At 65.1% G+C, this 18,918-nt stretch overlaps 1 protein-coding gene across 2 annotated transcripts; it reads right to left on the bottom strand.

Annotated features, from left to right (window-relative positions):
- Positions 1–633: 633 nt before the first annotated feature.
- On the bottom strand, positions 634–16,915 carry MAP7D1 (MAP7 domain containing 1). Of its 2 annotated transcripts, XM_064172673.1 has the most exons (18): positions 16,491–16,914; positions 9,327–10,004; positions 9,115–9,183; positions 8,326–8,489; positions 7,956–8,070; positions 6,251–6,361; positions 4,632–4,754; positions 4,348–4,490; positions 4,102–4,235; positions 3,194–3,474; positions 2,944–3,118; positions 2,718–2,877; positions 2,240–2,344; positions 2,061–2,114; positions 1,891–1,948; positions 1,692–1,809; positions 1,413–1,618; positions 634–1,328 (listed from the first exon to the last, which is right to left on the bottom strand). In XM_064172673.1, exons 1-18 carry the CDS (start codon positions 16,522–16,524, stop codon positions 1,318–1,320), a joined length of 2,739 nt encoding a protein of 912 aa, XP_064028743.1. In that variant the 5' UTR covers positions 16,525–16,914; the 3' UTR covers positions 634–1,317. The 2 variants fall into 2 exon arrangements, with proteins under 2 accessions (XP_064028743.1, XP_064028744.1); XM_064172674.1 differs by lacking the exon at positions 6,251–6,361 and having other exon boundaries at positions 16,491–16,915.
- Positions 16,916–18,918: the final 2,003 nt, after the last annotated feature.

Below are 18,918 nucleotides of genomic sequence, written 5' to 3'. Positions count from 1 at the left end.
GGAAATGGCGGCGGGGAGGTGGTGATGGCGGAGATGCTGGAGATGCTTTCCGCCCTTCCTGGCGTGGGCCGAGCTTTCTCCCGCACCGCCCGGCGCTCCAGAGCTGCCCTCGCCTTGAAGGGGAGCGAAAGAAGTCCATCGCTGGGGGGACCCTGTGGCTACCCCTTCCTTCCCACCGAAGCGGTGCGGGCAGCCACCCTCAGCCGTCGGAGGCCTCTCCGGGTTCCCCTGGAAGCCGCTGTCTGGCTTTTCTTACCTGCCCCAGGCCGCTTGCGGACGCTTGCAGGCTGGGATGGGGAGGGTTCATCTCTTTGGCAGTGCTCTGCTAATGGTTGAGCGCTGCCAGGATGAGCCTGCTGCATCCCTGGGAGGGAGCAAGCTGCTGAGAGCAAACGGTGCTCCAGGGACGAGCGCTGACACGAGGGTAAACCTGCCCCACTGGGACCGTGGGTCACCAGAGATGAGCCCTGCTACGGGGGTAAATACACCACGCTGGCAAGGCGAGATCACCTCGGGGTAAATCTGCCCAGCTGCTGCTGGAGATGCCAGGAGCGTGACCAGCCCCACAGCGCCAAGGCACTACCACCGACCCGCAGGTTCCCATCCCCTGGGCACGCAGCAAGACAAGGCAAGGGCAGTTGTCCACTTTTATTATTGGCAAAGGTTGTCCGGATGCATAACACTGTCACAACGGCACGGAGAGCAGCGTGGCACCTGCCAGGCCCGGGGTGCTCCGGCAGCACCGGGACACCCAGCACAGACATGCGCAGGGAGGTGGGGACAGGGAGCAACCTTCCCTTGCAGCTGAGCTGCAGCCCTTCTCCCTGCACGCCCCCGCCAAGTCCTCCCACCAACCCCGGAGTCCTCCCAGCCTACGCGGGGCTAGGCCAGGCCGGCGTCCCCGGTGCCTGGCCGAGCTCTATTTACAGTATTCACAGACATTGTACCCAGCAAGTTAAATAACTACATCGTTACACCACACGTCTGGGGCGGCTCTGGCAGGCTGCTAGGGTGGGGGTGTCAGTCTGATAAGGTGCATCTTGAAAAAATAAAATTAAAAACAACAGAAAAATCCAACGAAAACGAGATAACAAAGAGAGAACTCAGGTGCCCCTGCGGCGGGCAGGGAGCTGGCAGCCACCTCGCCGGGGTCCCACGCTGCCCGAGCCCCCCGCGGCAGGGCTGGGGGCGCAAGGCAAGTGGAGGGGAGCAGCAAGGTTCTTCTTCTGACGACAGCTACGGTTCTGCGTGGGTGTCCGGAGACAGGAGGTGTGCGGTGGCCCCGTGGGGACGTCTGCTAGGGCACCGTTCTGGCCCTCACAGCACCTCTGCAGAGGAGGCAGGGTGGAATTAGTGAGAGCCAGCAGCCGTGGCTCGGCCATCCCCACTGTGCAGCCCATCCTGTACCTCACCTGTCACCTGAGGGGGCTTCACCACAGCCTGCTTGAGGAAAGGCTCCTTGTCACCAAAGGGGATGATGCTTGCTGGGCTGCTGCCGTGGTGGGAGAGCTCCAGCAGCTCCTGGGAGCCCTCTGTGCCTGAGAAGCCGTTCTCATGCTTGCTGGGCTGCACACCGTTCACCAGCGATGCTGGGGATGCCACCTCCTTGTTTGGGCAGCTGTGGGACAGGAAAGCTGGGGTCAGCCAGGACCCCACCTCACCCCAGTCCCCTTGGCCACCCCCATGCTCACCTTGGCTGCAGCCCCTCACCCGCCAGACCCTTTGGCCCTCCTGGGGTCCCCATGCTTGGCGTCTGTGTCTCAGGAAGTTCCTCCTCCTTTGGCATGGGCCCCGCACGCTTCTCGCAGCCTGGGGACGTTGGCAGAACCTCACTCAGGCAGAGCCCCAGGGAGGAGCTTGGCGGGGGAGGAGCAGAATGGGGTCACATACCTGGGACATCCTCCGGTTCAGCTGTTTTCCCGTTCACCACCTTTTTGTCCTCCTTCTTCTGTGGGGAGAGGAGAGCAGTGAGTGGCACTGGCAGCTGTGGGTAGGGATGGAAGGGCTCTGCAGAGTCCCCCGTGTCCCCAGGCACCCTGGATCAGGGGAGAGGCACCCACCTTGGCATCTGCTGCATCTGACTTGCGTGTCCTCTTCATGATCTCCTCCAGGCGCTGCGGGGCAGAGAGGGGCTTGTGCATGGTGCTCACCAGCAAGAACTGCCCTGGGTGCTGAGCAGGGCCCCTGGCAGGAGGAGCCCCTGCTGTGTCACGCATCCAGGAGTGTTCCCAGCCCTCACCTTCTTCCTCTCCAGCCGCTCCTGCTCCTCACGCTGAAAGTGCTTCTCCCGCTCCAGGCGCTGCCGCTCAGCCTCTTCACGCGCCCTTGCCTCAGCCTCTTCCCTCTGCAGCACAGCAAGGATGGATAGGATGGGGCAGGGATAGATGGGATGGGGCAGGGACAGCATGGACAGACTGCCCAGGTGGCTCAGCACAGTCTGGCCCCACCTCCTCTCCTGCCACCCTGGGCACTGAGAGAATGGTCTTATCCTTTTCCCTTCATCCCACTGGGCTGGAAACCACAGAAGAGCATTCCTGCCTTTCCCCTCCATCCCTGCCTTTGTTCTCAATCCTTGCATTTTCCTTCCAACCTGCCTTTCCCTTCCATCCTACCTTTCCTCTCCATCCTGCCTTTTCCCTCCATCCCTGCCTTCCCCCCTTCAACCTTGCTTTCCCTCTCCATCCCACCTCTTCCTCGCCATTCCCTCCAGCCCAGACCTGTCTCTGCAGCCGCTCTGTCTCCTCCCGCTCAGCCTGTGCCCTCTCCTGGGCCTCGCGTTCCTCCTGCAGCCGTCGCTCCTCATCCCGCCGTCGTGCCAGGGCCTCCCTGCGGCTTTGCTCCTCTGCCGCCTCCTGTGCCCGCTCCTCTTGCAGCCGCCTGCAGGGAGGGGACCCTCAGCAAAGTTGGGGGTCAGGGCTGGGGGCCAGGGGGAGCAGCACTCACCTCTCCCGCTCCTCCTGCTCCCGGCGCTCCCGCTCCTCGCGCTCCCGCTGCTCGCGGGCCTGGCGACGCTTCTCTGCCAGCAGCCGGGCAGCCTCCTCCCGGTCTGTGGTGCCAGCTGATGTTCGGGCTGGGGGGGTGGCTGGCACAGGGCTGGGGGCTGCAGGAGCCAGAGGGGCTGCAGGATGCATGCAGGTCAGTGCTGTTCCTACTCCCCCCAGTCCTTCCACCACTCCCACCACCCTGTACCCACCTGCTGCTGGCTCTGTAGGCACCTTGGGGGGCTCTGTGGACACCTTGGGAAGCTCAGGAAGGGCTGGGGGTGCTGGGCTCCGCGTCTCCTCTTTCTTCTCACGTGCCTTCACCTGGCCCTCCTGCTCTCCTCGCTCCTCCCGGGCCCTGGCCCTCACCTTGGGAGAAGAGTGGGCACTGCGGGGCAGGGGCGGCTTGTGGGGAGAGCCCAGGGCTGGGCTGGGGGATGCCGGGCGGGCTTTGGGAGTGGCAGGGGATGAGGGACGGTTCTTGGGCCCAGGGCTGCAAACAGAATGGGAGAGACAATGTTAGCAGGGCTGGGACAGCCTCCGGGGCAATGGGACAGGAGACAGAGGGCTGGGCAGCCCTTGGGCAGCAGGGCAGAGGACAGAGGGCTGGGCAGCCCCAGGCAGCAGAGAAGGGGACAGAGGGCTGGGCAGCCCCGGGCAGCAGGGCAGGGGACAGAGGGCTGGGCAGCCCTTGGGCAGCAGGGCAGAGGACAGAGGGCTGGGCATCCCCAGGCAGCGGGGCAGGGGACAGAGGGCTGGGCAGCCCTGGGCAGCAGAGCAGGGGACAGAGGGCTGGGCAGCCCTTGGGCAGCAGAGAAGGGGACAGAGGGCTGGGCAGCCCCGGGCAGCAGGGCAGGGGACAGAGGGCTGGGCAGCCCTTGGGCAGCAGGGCAGAGGACAGAGGGCTGGGCATCCCCAGGCAGCGGGGCAGGGGACAGAGGGCTGGGCAGCCCTGGGCAGCAGAGCAGGGGACAGAGGGCTGGGCAGCCCTTGGGCAGCAGAGCAGGGGACAGAGGGCTGGGCAGCCCCGGGCAGCGGGGCAGGGGACAGAGGGCTGGGCAGCCCCGGGCAGCAGGGCAGGGGACAGAGGGCTGGGCAGCCCCGGGCAGTGGGTCTCCACCTGCTGTCTGCTGCGGGCAGCAGCCGGGGCTGTGCTGCTGGCTGTGACTGCCGCTTCTTGAGGCTGCGCTCGCGGGACAGGGCGCTGCGCTCCTTGGCGTTCTCCCTCTCCTTCTCCTTCTTCTCCTTCTTCTTCTGCCCCACGGAAAAGAGATGGTTTCAATGCTGGGAGCCTGGCCAGGAGCCATGCTGTGCCCCACCACAGCCACCCTGGCACTGAGAGGTCCCCTCGGGAGGTGGCACTCACGGGTGAGGACTCGGTCCTGCGGCGCGGGGTGACGTCGGGGCTGGCAGTGGTCCCCTTCCGCCTCTCCCAGCAGCGGTGCGGCAGGCGGTGGTTGTGGCAGGGGCTGAGGGGGCTGGCGGAGGCTGAGCGAGGGCACACAGGCACTGGGGGCAGGAGTGACCACACGTTAGGGCAGAGCTGGCACAGCACCGGTACCGGCTCTCTGCTGGCTTCAGGCATCCCTGTCCCAGTTCCCTGCCCATGCCAGGACATGTGTGGCCCTGTGCCCCTCACCCACTGCTCACCCTGCTCTTTGCCGTTACCGGCGAGCGTCACGGCGCTCCGGCTGCGTGCCAGGAAGGACAGGGTGGGTGTCATCAGCCGGTCCACGATGCTGCTCTCCCATGGACTCAGCTGCAAGCTCCGGTCTGGGGAGAGAGAGGGACCCTTAGCATGTCCCTGAGGCCACAGCCCCCAGCCCTGCAGCTGCTCACAGGGAGGGAGCAGCCATGCAGTTGTGGCAAGGCCATGGCATGTGTGTGGCACCAGGAGAGCCTGCAGCTCAGCCATGCCAAGGAGGTGTACCCTGCTGCCCTGCTCAGCTGGCTGAGCAGGATGAGGGCCATGCAGGCACAAATGTGGGTGGGCAGCTGAGTGCCCACAGGATGGTGCAATGGCACAATGGTGTCTCTGTGCCCTGCAGACACCTTGGCCACCATACACCTACAGCGAATGGCACCTGCCATGCCAAGATGCAACCCTGCTGACCACAGTCCCTTCCATTCTGTCTCTCTCCTTGCACCTGGCACTGGTGTGCACTCTCCATGTGTCCTTGTCGTGATGTGATTGAGCCCCCAGCACGCTGCAGCTGCTGCAGGAACACCACCACATGCCCTTGCCCCAAGGGAGCTGCGCCGAAATTACTGAGCATGCCACTGGAGCCACACCAGACTCATGGCACCCAAGGACAACGGTCCTTGGCCACACTACTGGCTCAGCTTGGCACAGGGCTGCCACTGGCAGCCCTCCAGTGCACATCACTGGCACCAAACAACCCATGGGCACAAGGGAAGCACCCATAGAGACAGGGCCCCTTGGCCCCTGTCCACCAGGGCCCATGGTCAAGCCGGGAGCAGCACCCACTGCCAGCAGAGTAGAAAAACACAGCCATGAGTGCAGCACAGGGCACTGGGCCTGGCACCAGCCCAGGGAGATGCTGCTCCTGCCCAGGCAGTGCTGAGAGCCCCTGGATGCCTCTGCCTGGGCTGAGCCCCCAGCTCTGGAGCCACCTGCGTCACCAGTGCCCGCAGCCATCCTCGTCAGCTGCTCCGGCTATTTATACCCGGCTGGGACGGCGCACGCCCATTGCCAGGCAACCTCGAAACACAACAGCAGCCCCAGGGCTGGATGCAGCCCTCTGGCTCACCCAGCGGCCTCCAGCAGCTCGTCCAAGGCCAGGACGACCTCACAGCACCCGACATAGCACTGTGCCCAGAGCCTCCATGGCACCCAGCCCCCGGGTGCCTGTGGGGACAGGCGTCGTGGTGGCGGGCACTGTCAGCATGCCCAGCCCTAAGGAGGGTCTGGTGACAGGCAGCCCCACTCTGTGGCTGCATCTGCACCCACCAGAGCTGTCCCGGGGCAGGGAGCCTTGGCTCCTGGTCCCCATGCTGGCACCTCACAGGGCTGCCAGCACCCAGCTCCTCCTCCTCGTCTTCCTCCCAGCCTGCACCAAGCATCAAGGAGCCACCAGCCAGCTCCAGCCTCCTCCCACAAACAGCAAACGGCTTCTCCTCTCTCCGTGGGCACCATGCTGCAAGGCAGGGCCGGGGGATGGGGGACCCTGGTCTCAGGGGGCTCCCCAGCGCTGACATGGGGGCCAGGCTGTGCCCCCTGCGCTGGGGCAAACGCAAAGGGCTCTTACTTCTACTGGGAGAGTTCCAGAGGGTGGCGGAGGATTTGGAGAGCCGCTTGTTGATTATAGAGTCGACGTGTTTGGGGAGGTTTACAGCGGACACTGAGCAGCGGCTCGCACCTGGAGGAGGGAAAAGACACAAGGGCATTAAGGTCCCGGGGCTGGGGCTGCGCCCCCCACATGCAGCATGCACGGCCGCGCTGGGGCACTGAGGGCAGGAGGCGGCACAGAGACTGGGGCCAGGAGATGCTGGCGTCTGGGAACATGACACACGGCGCTGGTATCTGGCACGGCACGGCGCCTGAGCCCCAGGAGGAGTCATGCTGGGATCATGCAGGGATCTCGTAGTCAGGGAGCCAGGGCAGCTACCAGGCCACACCAGTATCCTCAAAAGCAGTCTTGGGAACTGGGAGCCAGGTGGCCAGGGACCTTGGCAGCACAGGCCAGCAGCCAGCCCTGGGGGAGCAGGTCTGAGGGTAGCAAGTCCAGACAGACATGGGACAACACTGACACTGGTGCCAGGGTCACTAGGGCAATGCTAGGAGGGTGCTGGTGGCCAGCAGCACCTCTACAGGACACCAGGACCCCTCCACCCATCTGAACATCCCAGAATGTCTCCACTGGAGGTAGCAGAGGAAGATGTCCCCTTGCCAGACCCTGCCACATGTCACACCATAGACTCAGGGTCTGTCCCCAAGTGTGCCACAAGTCACAGCTGGACAAACAGTCCAGACAGGCATAACCAGAATGTGGTGCTGGTACACATGGCCCAGCAGGCACAGCCAGGCACACAACACCTGTATCCATCTGGTGCCACAGACATGGTGCTGGTGCACACACCCTGGCACACAACACCTGTACTCATGAGGTGCCACAGACATGGTGCTGGTGCACACACCCTGGCACACAACACCTGTACCCATGAGGTACCACAGACACAATGCTGGTGCACACAACCTGGCACACAACACCTGCACCCACGTGGTGCCAGGAACATGGTGCACAGCACACCCCTCAATGCTGTCAGCCTACATCAGATGCCTCAGGCAAAGCCAGAGCCACCAGCACAGCCTTGTCTCCTCAACAGTCACAGCACAGGGCAGACCTCCACATTTTCAATCTTGGTGCCAAACCCTGTGGGGTGTCCCTCAAGATCCCCAAAGAGAGGGGCCAGCACGCATCAGTGCTCCAGCTGTGTGGCAATGGGCACAGCTGAGCCTCTGGTGAGGCACAGCGCAGCCATGCACACCCATGAGCAAACACAGCCACTGTCACCCTGCCATTGGAGCTCGAGGGGCCAAGTGCTGCCCCCACCCAGCTGGCAGAAAAGGGGACACGGCACAGAACAGACTCGCATGAGAGACAGCAGCAGCCTCACACAGCTGCACAACCCACACCTGGCTCCTCCTGGCTGCTGCAGACCCAGGCAGCGTGGCCACGGCATCCCTGCAGCCAGCCAGGGCTGTCCCCAAGCACATTCCTGCACAGAACGGTGACCATGACGCACAGCCCCCAATTCACCCAGCCCCAAACAGAGCAGGGAAGTGCCAGCAGACCTCCTCGGGCCCTGGCACTGCCTAAGGTGATGGCACCACGACCACAGCAGAGTGAGACTGAGCTCCTTGCACAACACACCGCAGAGCTGTGCCCAGCCACTCCTGTCACCGGCAGAGCCATGGGGCTCCAGGTGCCCATCATCCAGCCCAGCACTCACCATCCTTGTGTGCAGGGGAGCCATGGTGCAGGGCCCCAGCCCAGGACCACCTCTGCTGCCGGATCTCTGCCCATGTCTTCTTGGCTGACCGCTGGATCGCTGCCTCATAGCGCTCCTGCCCAAGGGAGAGGGACGTGATCAGGCTGGGAGAACGGGGGCTGGGTAGAGCCTCCTGGCATGAGGCTGTCACAGCCAGGGAGGTTCTTGGATGGAGCAGTAATGCCCACCCTGGACAGGGCATGTGTGCCTATAGAGCCAGGCACCATGGAAGCCCTGCACCACGAAGGCTGGGTACTGCAGCGGGTCTACACCCACCCCTTAACACCACAAAGGTCTTTTCCAGCCTAACCGAGTCTGATTCTGACCCCACCTTGTTCTTCTCCAGCTTCTGCCTCTGCCGCTCCTCCAGCACCGCTCGGCGCTTCTCCGCCTTCAGCCGCTGCTCCTCCAGGCGCTTGCGCCGTTCCTCCAGCTGCTTCTCTCGCAGCAGCCGAGCCTTCTCCTCCTTCTCCAGCCACAGCACCCGCTTGGCAGCTGCAGGGGGCACCCGGGGCGGTGGGGTCACACCTGAAGCACGACCCCGGCGAGCCCCGCAGCTGGGACGGGCGCCCGTGTCGGCAGCGTGGGTCCAAGGGCTGGCTCCGGCCAGGGCACGCTGCTGGGCACCCTGGGCGCGCCGGGCAGGCGGCATCGCGGCCGGCCGGTGAGGGAGGGGTTTTGGCGAGGACAAAAGGGAGGCCGGGAGCCCGCCGAGCCCAGCCGAGCCGCGCCGGCGAACAATGGGGGAATGAGGGTGGAAAGAGCGCGGGGAGCAGGAGGCCCCAAGCGCGGCACAGGGGCCCCACTCGCCGCCGCCACCAGCGGCCGCTGGGCTGCCTGCAGCTGCCTGCACAGGGCAGAGGGATGGGCACGGGGCTGGATGCACCTGGGGGGCACTAGGACTGCGGGGAGCAGCCAGGGAAGCGCAGCAGCAAGGGCAGTGGACTGCTAGGGTGACAGTGACGTGCCAGGGAGCCAGAGCAGCTCCTGCCTGGGCTCAGCTCATCACAGCTAATGGGATTGCCCATGACCCGGCAAAGCTCCTTAGCTTCTTCCTCCTCTCCGTCCACTTTCCCTCCCAGCGCATGCCCCGGGGGTTGCCACCGCCCCAGTCCCCTACCTAGGTACTTGGCCCTCTCCTCGCGTCGCTCCTTTGCCTGCTTGTGCCTTGCTTGGGCTTTCTGGGCATCTGCAGCAAGAAGACACAGTCAGAGCAGCACCCAGCACCCCCAGCCGCAGTGCCACACAGGCACCACCCAGGCGTGGGGGTATCAGGGAGTGCCCATGGGGCGCCAGCATCACTGGAGCACCCCTGGTCCCCCTGGCACCCACCTTGCTTGGGCTTGGAGCAGGTAGCAGGAGCTGGTGAGGCTGCAGCTGGGGAGGGACGGTCACTCCGGGGAGTCACATCCTTTGAGGGCCCAGCTGTGCCACCCGGGGGGCTCTTGGCATCGGAAGGGGCCCCTTCACTGGCAGCTGGGGCCAGGGGTTTGCTTCCATGGGGCAGTGTCTCTGCTGGGCAAGGGGCAGCAGCTGCAGTGTGTACGGGGCCAGGCTGGCTGCCGGCGTGGGGCAATGCCTCTTCTTTGGGGTGCTTTGACACAGGGGGCTGGGGGAGCCCAGGAGGGGACTTGTCCCAAGGCGGGACACTCTCTGCTGAAGGGGCTGTAGCCGCAGGGATGGGGGATACAGGTTGTCCTGAGGGTGCTGTGGCTGGAGGGAGGGGTTGCTCATGCTGTGGGGTGCTGCTCTCGGGAGGGGCTGTCACGGCTGGGGAGCAGATGGGCTGCCTGGAGGGGGTCACAGCAACAGGGACAGGTGAGATGGTCTTTGGGGAGGGTTTGATGGCTGGAGGGACGGGCAAGATGGGCTGTCCAGAAGGGACCACGGCTGGAGGGACAGCTTGGTCAAGCTGTGGGGGGACACACCCTCCCTGCAGGGCATCCCCAGGAGTGCGGGGTGATAAGGTCGGGGTGGGCATGCTGTCTCCCATCAGGGATGGTGGCTTCCCTGCAACACAAGCAGAGCAGAATGGATGGTCACGCAGTGGGCAAGCTTGGGGCAGCCCTGTTCCCCCCAAACACAATGCTCGGGGGTGCAGCCTTGTTCCCCCCAAACACAGCACTCGGGAGCCAGTCCATCACTGACTGCAGGGGCTGGGGACAGCCCTAGGTCCCCTCAGAAAAAGGCAGTAGGACCCCAACTCAAGTCCTGCTGCTGCCCCATCTCGGGGGGCATCCATGCTGCCCCATGCCAGGTGCCAGGGTGCACAATACACAGAGGGCCTTGCCAGGGCTCTGCCAGGCACCAGCACCACAAAGCCACCCTTCTTCCCTCGGCAGCTGCCACCCTGGTCTCACCATGGTGGGGACGCGGAGGCAAAAACCTCCACGGGCACGGGCACCCAGGCATGCCCCAGCTGCTGCCCCTGGAGGATGCGGGGCTGCTCTGCCGGTGCTGGCGGCAGGATGGGCGCGGGCCCCACGGCCTGACGTCACCGCTGTGGCCGCACCACGCCGCGGCCAGGCCCGCACACAGCCATGAACTCATGGCACAGGAATGCACGGGACGAGGCCAGCGCCAGCAAACAGCCCCCTCCTCGCGTGGGGCTGGCCACTCGCTGCCTGCTGTAGGGCAGGTGGGGGGCACCGTGCCCGCTCTGTGCACTCATCCCAGCCAGCCCTGGTGGAGCCCGGGAAAGCCTGCTGCATGACCTGGCGCTGGGAACAGGGGCACGATGGCAGCTGCCCTGCGAAGCAGCAGCATGTGCCCTCTGCACAGGGTGGCTGTGCTAGGACTGCCCACAGTGACCAGCAGTGGTAATGTCCCCGCCCTGGTTAACCAGCACCTTGTAAAGGCACCTTCGGGGTGCTGAGACTACAGCCCTGACCCCCACGCAGCAGGCAGCGCCACCACTCCTGCCCAGGAGTGGTGCCCAACCTGCCCTGATGCCACGGGCACAAGGGTCTAGTCCCCGCGGTCACCGCTGCAGCGTCTGACCTCAGCCGCGGCAGCAAGGCGTGTCGGGGACACCAGTGACCGGCACCCGCTGGCTCTGGCCGTGGGGTGATGTCATGGCTCAGCCGTGTTTGCAGAGCTCTCCACAATCTCCGTCGAGGGGCAAAGTGTGGGCTCGGCAAACACGAGGCGGCGCCGAGCCGCCACCCTCTGCCCGCACCCGCTGAGCCGGGGTCAGCCCCACCAGCCTGCCCTGCCCCGCGGGCACGGCTGTGCCCCGGCTCCCATGGATCCCAGCCCTCACAGCAGCACCCAGGAAGGGGCTGAGGGTCCTGCTGCTGTATCCTCCCTGCATGCCGGAGCTGGTGCCAGCAGGGCTGACCCACCCTGGGCTCCACCGAGGACACGGCCAGCCCCGGCCCCCCCGCAGACCCCGGCAGCCTTCCGGGTATTTTGTGCCGCAGGAAGCCAGCCCATCCCCTGGCCTCCGTCCTGCACATCCCACAGCCCCATCGCCGCGCTCCTGAGGTGGCCCTGAGCCTGCTGCGTGGCCGGGAAGGTGCTAGGGCTTCATCCAGGGGATCACCCACCCCAATTCCCAGGGCTGCCCCAGATTAGCACCTGCAGGCAGGGAAGCTCGGCAGCCCCACAGATGCCAGCTCAGAGGACAGCATCCATAGTGGCATCGCATGTGTCCCAGCTTGGAGAGGTGCTCTGAACGCACTGCCGGGCACTGCCAGCCGAGGAAAGCTTCAAGGGCAGGCTGACATCCCGGAGCAGATGGGAATGTCTCCTGTGGGCACAAACGTGCAGGGAGTGGGGCAGGGGGATGGCAGGTGCCTCCTGCCACCTTGCACCACTGGGCATAGAGCCCTGGGCACAGCCCTGGGCAGGATCTGTCCCACTCCACCAGTTTTCTGGCCAGGGCAGGGCCATTGGGCACCGCCAAAATCCCAACGCACGGCCAGCCCTGCCACCATCTGTCCCTGTCGTTGCTTCAGCACAGCAGCTGCCCTGAAACCCAACGCTGCCTGCGCCCAGGCGTGCGGGCGTTCCCTCTCCCCCAGCCCGGGCATTCCACAGGGGATTAGCTCCCTGGCCCCCCAGACATACAGGCATGGTTCCCTTGCAGCCCCCCAGCCCCACTGCTGCCGGCACAGGACAGTGCCGTGCCCCGCCACCGGCCGTGGCTGAAGGGTGAGGTGCTGGCCCTCGACACCATCGTGCCACCCAGCCCATCTCAGCTCCTCCCAGACGGTCCATGAGGCACCAGCACCCACAGCAGCAAGCAGCGCTGGCACCTCCGGCCTGGCACTGCCCGGCGCAGCGCTGCTCCATGGGCAGCACAGGGAACACGGGGATGCTCAGCCAGGCAGAGGCAAATTCCCCGGTGCCGTGAAGCGAGAGCACATCGAGGCCCCGCGGGGCGCTCCGGTCGGAAGGCGAGCAGCCCTTGTTAACCGGCCGCCGCGCAGCCCCGCCGGGCACTTCCCACGAGGGCGGGGGCCCCCACCACGCTTTAACCTCAGCTCCCCCCGTCCGCCGTATCCTCATGTACCCGCTCTGTGGCATGGCAGGGCCTGCCATGGGCTGCTCCACGTGCTGAGCCCACCTGGGGCTGGGGCATCAGATGGGGCCCACCTGTAGTCTGGGACTAGAGGATAGCAGGGCTGGTGGGCACAGCAGGGACCTGTCACTGGCTGCTGCAAAGACACCGAGATGGGCTGCAGTTCCCAGACAGCGACCTTGCCACTCTGGCCATTGCACGAGTGCCAGAGATGAGGATCCTGGGGGGAACGCAGCCTAGAATGCCACTGGGGACATCCGTGTGTCCAGTGTAACCTGGTGCCATGGCTGTGCCACAGGAGGGGGCAGGATGGGTCCCTGGGGCCTCCCCTCACCACCAACAGGTCCTGGTGCTGAGCAGGGTGGCATCTGTGGCCCTAAGTGCAGCATGCTCTGTGAGTGTTAGTGTCTAGTGGGGAGAGTAGATGCCTAAGGTCACTGGCATGCCACGGCTGTCGGGTATACAGAGGGTGCTCAGAGCCCTCCCATCCCACCTCACTACCTCTCAGATGTGCTTCAGAGCTGAGCTCAGCCCCATCCCACCCAGCTCCTGGGAATTCCCAGCGCTGCAGCTCTCCTGGCACCTGGAGGATGAGGACAGTGAGTGAGTATTCCTGGCACAGCCCTGGCACAGCCCCGGCATGTCCTTGGCACATCCCAGCCACAGGCACAGTGCTGACGCACACACTCTGCCCCAGCTCACATGCCATGGGCAGAGAGAGAGGTGGAATATGCCAGTAGCCCCACACCACAGGGATGGCCAGTGCCACCCTGGCAGCTGCTAACAGCAACAACACCCGTATGTGTGTGGGGGTGTCTCATGATGCTGCTTCCCACAGCCACCACTCCCTGGCTCTGGGCAGCATGGGTGCTGTATCTGAGGCTGGCTCCTTTCCCTACCAGCTGAGAGCCAGCAAAACGCAGCCAGCAGTGCCAGGGCAGGTCAGGCACAGTCCCACGGTTCTCCACGTGCTGACCACAGCTCTGCTCTGGGGACAGGACTCCAGGGCCAGAAACAGGGCAGGAGGAGCAGCAGTGCAGCCAGGAGGGCACAGCCAGATGCCCATGGTGGGTACTGGGCAGGAGAAAGGGATGTGGCAGTGGATTGCCCACTCAGCTGTGGTGGCCATGCTGCCTTTGCTTCAGGCAGGGCTGGTTTGGGAGAGGGCTGCACCCATTGCCCAGCACTCCCCAGCATGGAGGACCAGCCCCCACCTTCCTGGGATCCATACCCCACCAGGATGAGGGGTATGGGGATGGGGCAGCCATTAGGAATCTGCACCAGCCCCTGGTTGTGGCAGAGACTGCCGAGGTCCTGTGGCTCAGCACCCAGACAGCCGAGGCAGCGACATGCCAAGGCAGAGAGCAACAAGAGGAACTTGGGAGCTGGAATCTCGTGGCCAGAGCTGGGGGGTTTCCAGAGTTTAAAATATAGACAGAGGAAAGAGTCAGACCTGCTGCACTGCCTCGGCACCCCCACAGCAAACTTGCTCTTTGGCTGTGATCACAGCACAGCCCCAAACAGATCTAGGGCAGGGGCAGGCAGCACCTGCCTGACATCCATCTGGGCAGTGCCGACAGGACATGCCCTCGTCCTTGGGGTGACCCACGCAGAGCTGGCAGCACCGAGGGCAGCCAGCGCTGAGGGCGGCTGACCCAGCCATGCTCCTGAGAACCTGTCTGCTAGCATCATGCTGGGAAAACAGAAACCTGGCTCCAAGGTAGGGCAAAGGGCTCCACACCTGCTGGGACCCAGCCTCATGGGGAGCAAGTGCCCAGCACCTCCGAAAAACGGGTCCTGAGCCTTGCAGTGCAGACGCAGACACCTATCAGGGCTGGGGCTGTGCAGGATCCTGCTGCACTCCCAGCAGGCTGCCTGTGCCGTCCCTGCTCCCAGCCCTCTGACCAGCGAGAGCTCTGCTAACTATTTTGGACATGGCACCACGGGACTGTCACATCCCTGCTCCGCACGTCGCATCACGTTGCTCTGACGGCTTCGCAGCAGCAGCTCTGCTGGTGTCCCCGCACCGGGAGAGCTCCTGAGCTGCTTGCTCCCAAAGATGGGGGCTGGCTGGCAAGCAGATCACCCTGCACCCTGCCTCTGCACCGAGCTGGATGGAGAACGGCCGGAGAAGCTGGGGGAAACCTGGTTAAGAATAAACCCCTGTCTGCTCCCTACTCGCTCCCTACTCTGGTCCTCTGCCCACTTGTGGGGCCGCATCCCACCCGGTCAGTTTCATGGGGCCACCACTAGCTCCTGCATTCCTAGCACCACCAACTGCCCGTGCCACAGAGGGTCCCGGTGAAATCCCATCCCTATTGGCAGCCAGGACGTGGCACACCGCGGGGCCTCTAACCCACGGCAGGCAGTGAGACAGGCAGCAGCCTGGGCCACGCACATTACCCAAATGAGGAGGACTGGGATGGTGCCCAGAGCAGGACACGCTGCAAAGTCACCCCAGTACCATCCTCTGCTCACAGAAGCAAGAACGCCTCCCTGCACCGGAGAACCGAACCCCGGGGGCACCGGCCGCAGGAGAGGCTGGCATGGCCGGGAGCTGCCCACCCTCTTGCCCAGGCAGCGACGGGCTGGGGAGGGGAGGCAAGGCCGAGGCAGACTGCACGCCGGGCAAGCTGGAAGGCTGCGGAGGCGGCGAGCGGGACGCAGACAATATGTCTGCAGCGCAGGACGCGCCTGAGGCCGGGGATCTGCCAGCGCCTTCGAGAGCCGCCGATAAAGGGACGTTCTGACTTTGCCGGGAGCCGGCAGCCATCGCTCTGCACCAGCCAAGGCCCGGGCGGCTGCGGGAGATGAATCACGGTGTGGCCGTGGGCACCGGGGTCGAGGGGGAGGGGAGCTGCCTCTCCTCTTCCTCCATCGGTGGGAAGCTGCCTCGCCACAGAGAGCCCTGCTTAGTCACAGCCCCGCGCCGAGGGCGGCCGGCGGAGCCAAGGAGCCCTTGGCCAGAGCCCTGCGAGGAAGAGCCAAAGCAAACCCGAGCCTCCACCGCACCGGCCGCCGCCCTCCCGCCTGCCCAGCCCCGAGCCGGTGGCAGAGTTCATCCTGGGGCAGCATCGGCAACGGACCTGCCAGGACGTGCCCACGGCGGGGGCAGGCAGAGCTGGTCCTGTGCATGTTAGGGGGGTAACGCCTGCACCCCTCGACCCCAGCGCTGGGCAGTGCCTGCCGCCGCTGCTCAGCAGGGCCTTGCCCGCCGGGACCCCGGCGGCAGCACGCGGAGGGGAATCAGCGCCAGGTTCCGGGCGGGGAGGGGGGGGATGGTAAGAGCGAAGGCAGGGACAGGCGCCGCCGCCCCGGTCTCACCCCCCCGCAACCACGGCGGGGCCGACTCCGAGAGGGCTCCCCAAGGGCAGTTCTCCCCGTCCCAGGGCCGGGGGCTGCGCGGCTCCGTCCCACCCCAAGATGGAGGGACCATGCCCGGGCTTTGTCCCTCCTGGGAAGAACTCCCCGGCCTGGCCCCCGGCCCCGCGTCCTCTCGGGCTCCTCCACCGCCGCCCCGGGCCCCCGCCCCGGCTCTGCCGCCCGAGCAGCTTCGCGGGCGGCCCCGCCGCATTCTCCGGGCCCGGCCGCCGCCGCATCCATGCCAGCATCCGCACTGCCGGGTCCGGTCCAGCACGCCCCATGGCCGAATCCAATCTCCCCACGACGGATTTGGTACCCCCATGGTCAGATTCATTCCCCCCACGGCCGGATCCGGTACCCCCCGCGGCGAATCCCGTTTTTCCCGCTTTTCCACGGTCGGGTTCCGCACCCTGTCGCCAAAACTGGGTCCCGCATCCCCACTGCCGAATTCTGCACCCCCACGCCCGGCTCTTGCTCCCCACGGCGGCCCGGCTCCCGCCCCCCATCACAGTCGCATCCTACACCCCGATTCCGGCGCGGCCCCACGGTGCAGGAAGGCCACCAAACCCCCACCGGTACCGGTACCGGTCCCCGCCACGGAGCCTTACCCTGGGGCTCCCGCCCGGCGCGGCTCCTCTCCATGGCGTGGCGGGGAGGCGCAGGGGGCTGGCCGAGCCGAGCCGAGCCGTGCTGAGCCGCCCCGCTCCCCCCGGCCCGGCGGGGGAGGACGCTCCTAGCTCCCCGCCCCGGCCGCGCATCCCGCCCGGCCCCGCCGCCCCGGGCCACTGGGGGTGGGGGCGAACGGGAGGGCGGGGGATGCTTTGCCCAGACTCGCCTCTCCCCAGGCCCGCACCGCGGCTCTCCGCGTGGGTCCCACCCCGGGGGTCTCAGTCACCCTCCTGCAGCCACAGCGGGAACCCATGCCCGTCACTCCGGCTCAGGCTGCAGCATTCCCCAGCCCTGCCCGGGCACTCGCCCATCTCCAGCTCTTCCTATACCAGATTCTGGGGCTTGCAACCACCCTTGCCCACTCCCCACATCTCTGGCCACCAGTGAAGCTCTGGCCCTGCAGCAAAGCCTCCCCCACACACTCCTCCTGCCCCTCGCTAGCGCCATCCAGATCAGCTGCTCGATTCTGGGCACCCCCAAACAAAATGGACTTTCCATCCTGGAGCCCCACCTTGGCTGCTCATGAGGCCTCGCAGCTGCTTCCCCACCACCCACCCGACACACATGAGCCTTAGTCACTGCCAGCAGCCACCCCCCCTGCTCCCAGGGGCTTCATCCCCTCCACATCCCACCCTGCTTCGATAACAAGAGGCCTCCTCCAGACTGGAGCAGAGCCCTCGGCTCAGCCCTGCTCGGAGCGGGGGAAACGCCTCTTGCCTTTGCAAGACGTAGGGTTGGGCCGGGAGTGTAGCCCCCAGCCCTGCCCCACGCAGCATTCTGGGCACGGGCATCTGTCTGCTGCAGAAGCACGGCCAAGGGCAGCGGACGTATGGCAGCAGCAGCTGGGGGAGAAACACTGCTTGGGGACTTTGGGGGGGGGCAGCAGGATCCAGGGGACATGTCCCCATTCACCACACAGCTGGCCCAGCTCACAGCACCACACAGATCACTCCTCTACTCCGCTCTGGTGAGACCCCACCTGGAGCACTGCATCCAGTTCTGAAGTGCATATGACAAGAGGGATGTGGAGATGCTGGAGCATGTCCAGAGCAGGGCCAGGAGGATGCTCAGAGGGCTGCAGCAGCTCTGCTGTGAGGACAGACTGGAAGAGTTGGGGCTGTGCAGGCTGGAGAAGAGAGGCTCCCCGGAGACCATCTTGTGGCTTCCCAATATCTGAAGGGGACCTACAAAAAAGCTGGGGAGGGACTTTTTAGGTTCTCAGGGAGTGCCAGGACTGGGGGGAATGGAGCAAAGCTGGAGGTGGGGCGACTCAGACTAGACATGCCGAGGAAGTTCTTCACCATGAGAGTGGTGAGAGGCTGGAATGGGTTGCCCAGGGAGGTGGTTGAGGCCCCATGGCTGGAGGTGTTTAAGGCCAGGCTGGCTGAGGCTGTGTGCAGCCTGCTCTAGGGTAGGGTGTCCCAGGCCATGGCAGGGGGGTTGAAACTAGATGATCCTTGTGGCCCCTTCCAACCCTGACTGATTCTATGATTCTATGATCTCCAGGTTCACACTGATGAATTGACTTAGTTTTCTGTGGGCAGCGCCCATCAGGGATGCCTCATTTTGGGATGATGTCAGCACAGGGCCAGGAGATCCCCTGCCACCCCATCCTCCCTCAACTACCAGGCAAACAGGTTTCCCCAAACTCCAGCCTTCTCCTCCGGAAGCTCATTCCTCTGACTCAGGGGACAGGCAGCGGGCAGGAGGGTTCCCTGGCAGACAGGGTGGCCCTGCTCTGCACTGCTGGGGGCGTGGCTCTGTGCCCCAAACTACCCCAAAGCCCTGAGCTGTGGCTGAGCCTTCACCTCCCCGTGCCCCCCAGACTCTGCTCTCCTGGCTCAGCCAGGGCAGAGCCTTCCCTGAAACTCACAGCAGCCTTCCTCTCTTGTCTGCCTCCCCACCAGGGAATGCTGTGTGGCTGAGCCATGGCTTCAGGAGCTGCACAGGGGTGGCAGGGCACATGTGGCATAGGAGCATGTCCCACTGCTCCCACAAACACAGGGGAGAGCCCAAGACAAGGACAGGGAACAGCCTACATTTCCATGGCACATGAAAGATTGTAGAGAGCAAAGCCAGGGCCATCCTGTGACCTCCTCCAAGTGTACTTATAAAACCCCTGTGCCTCGTGTGGCCACAACCCTGTGGGTCCCAGCAGAGTGGGCAGGGGACCAGCACAGCATCATCTGGGAGCAAGATGAACATCCCAAGGCTTTGAGACAGCCTGGGCCTGGGTCTGGCCATGCCCAGTGTCCTCCTTTCCACTACAAGGCCAGGCTGGAGCAGGGGGAACAGTGAGGAATGAACACCCACGAGTGTGCAGGGCCTGTGCCTGTGCTCAGCCAGTGCTCCCCGTGTGGGCAGAGG

This window comes from Pogoniulus pusillus, chromosome 37, assembly GCF_015220805.1.
Source record: "Pogoniulus pusillus isolate bPogPus1 chromosome 37, bPogPus1.pri, whole genome shotgun sequence".
NCBI lineage: Eukaryota > Metazoa > Chordata > Aves > Piciformes > Lybiidae > Pogoniulus > Pogoniulus pusillus.
Note: the sequence above shows the minus strand (reverse complement) of the source record. Positions and strands in the feature narration are given on the sequence as shown.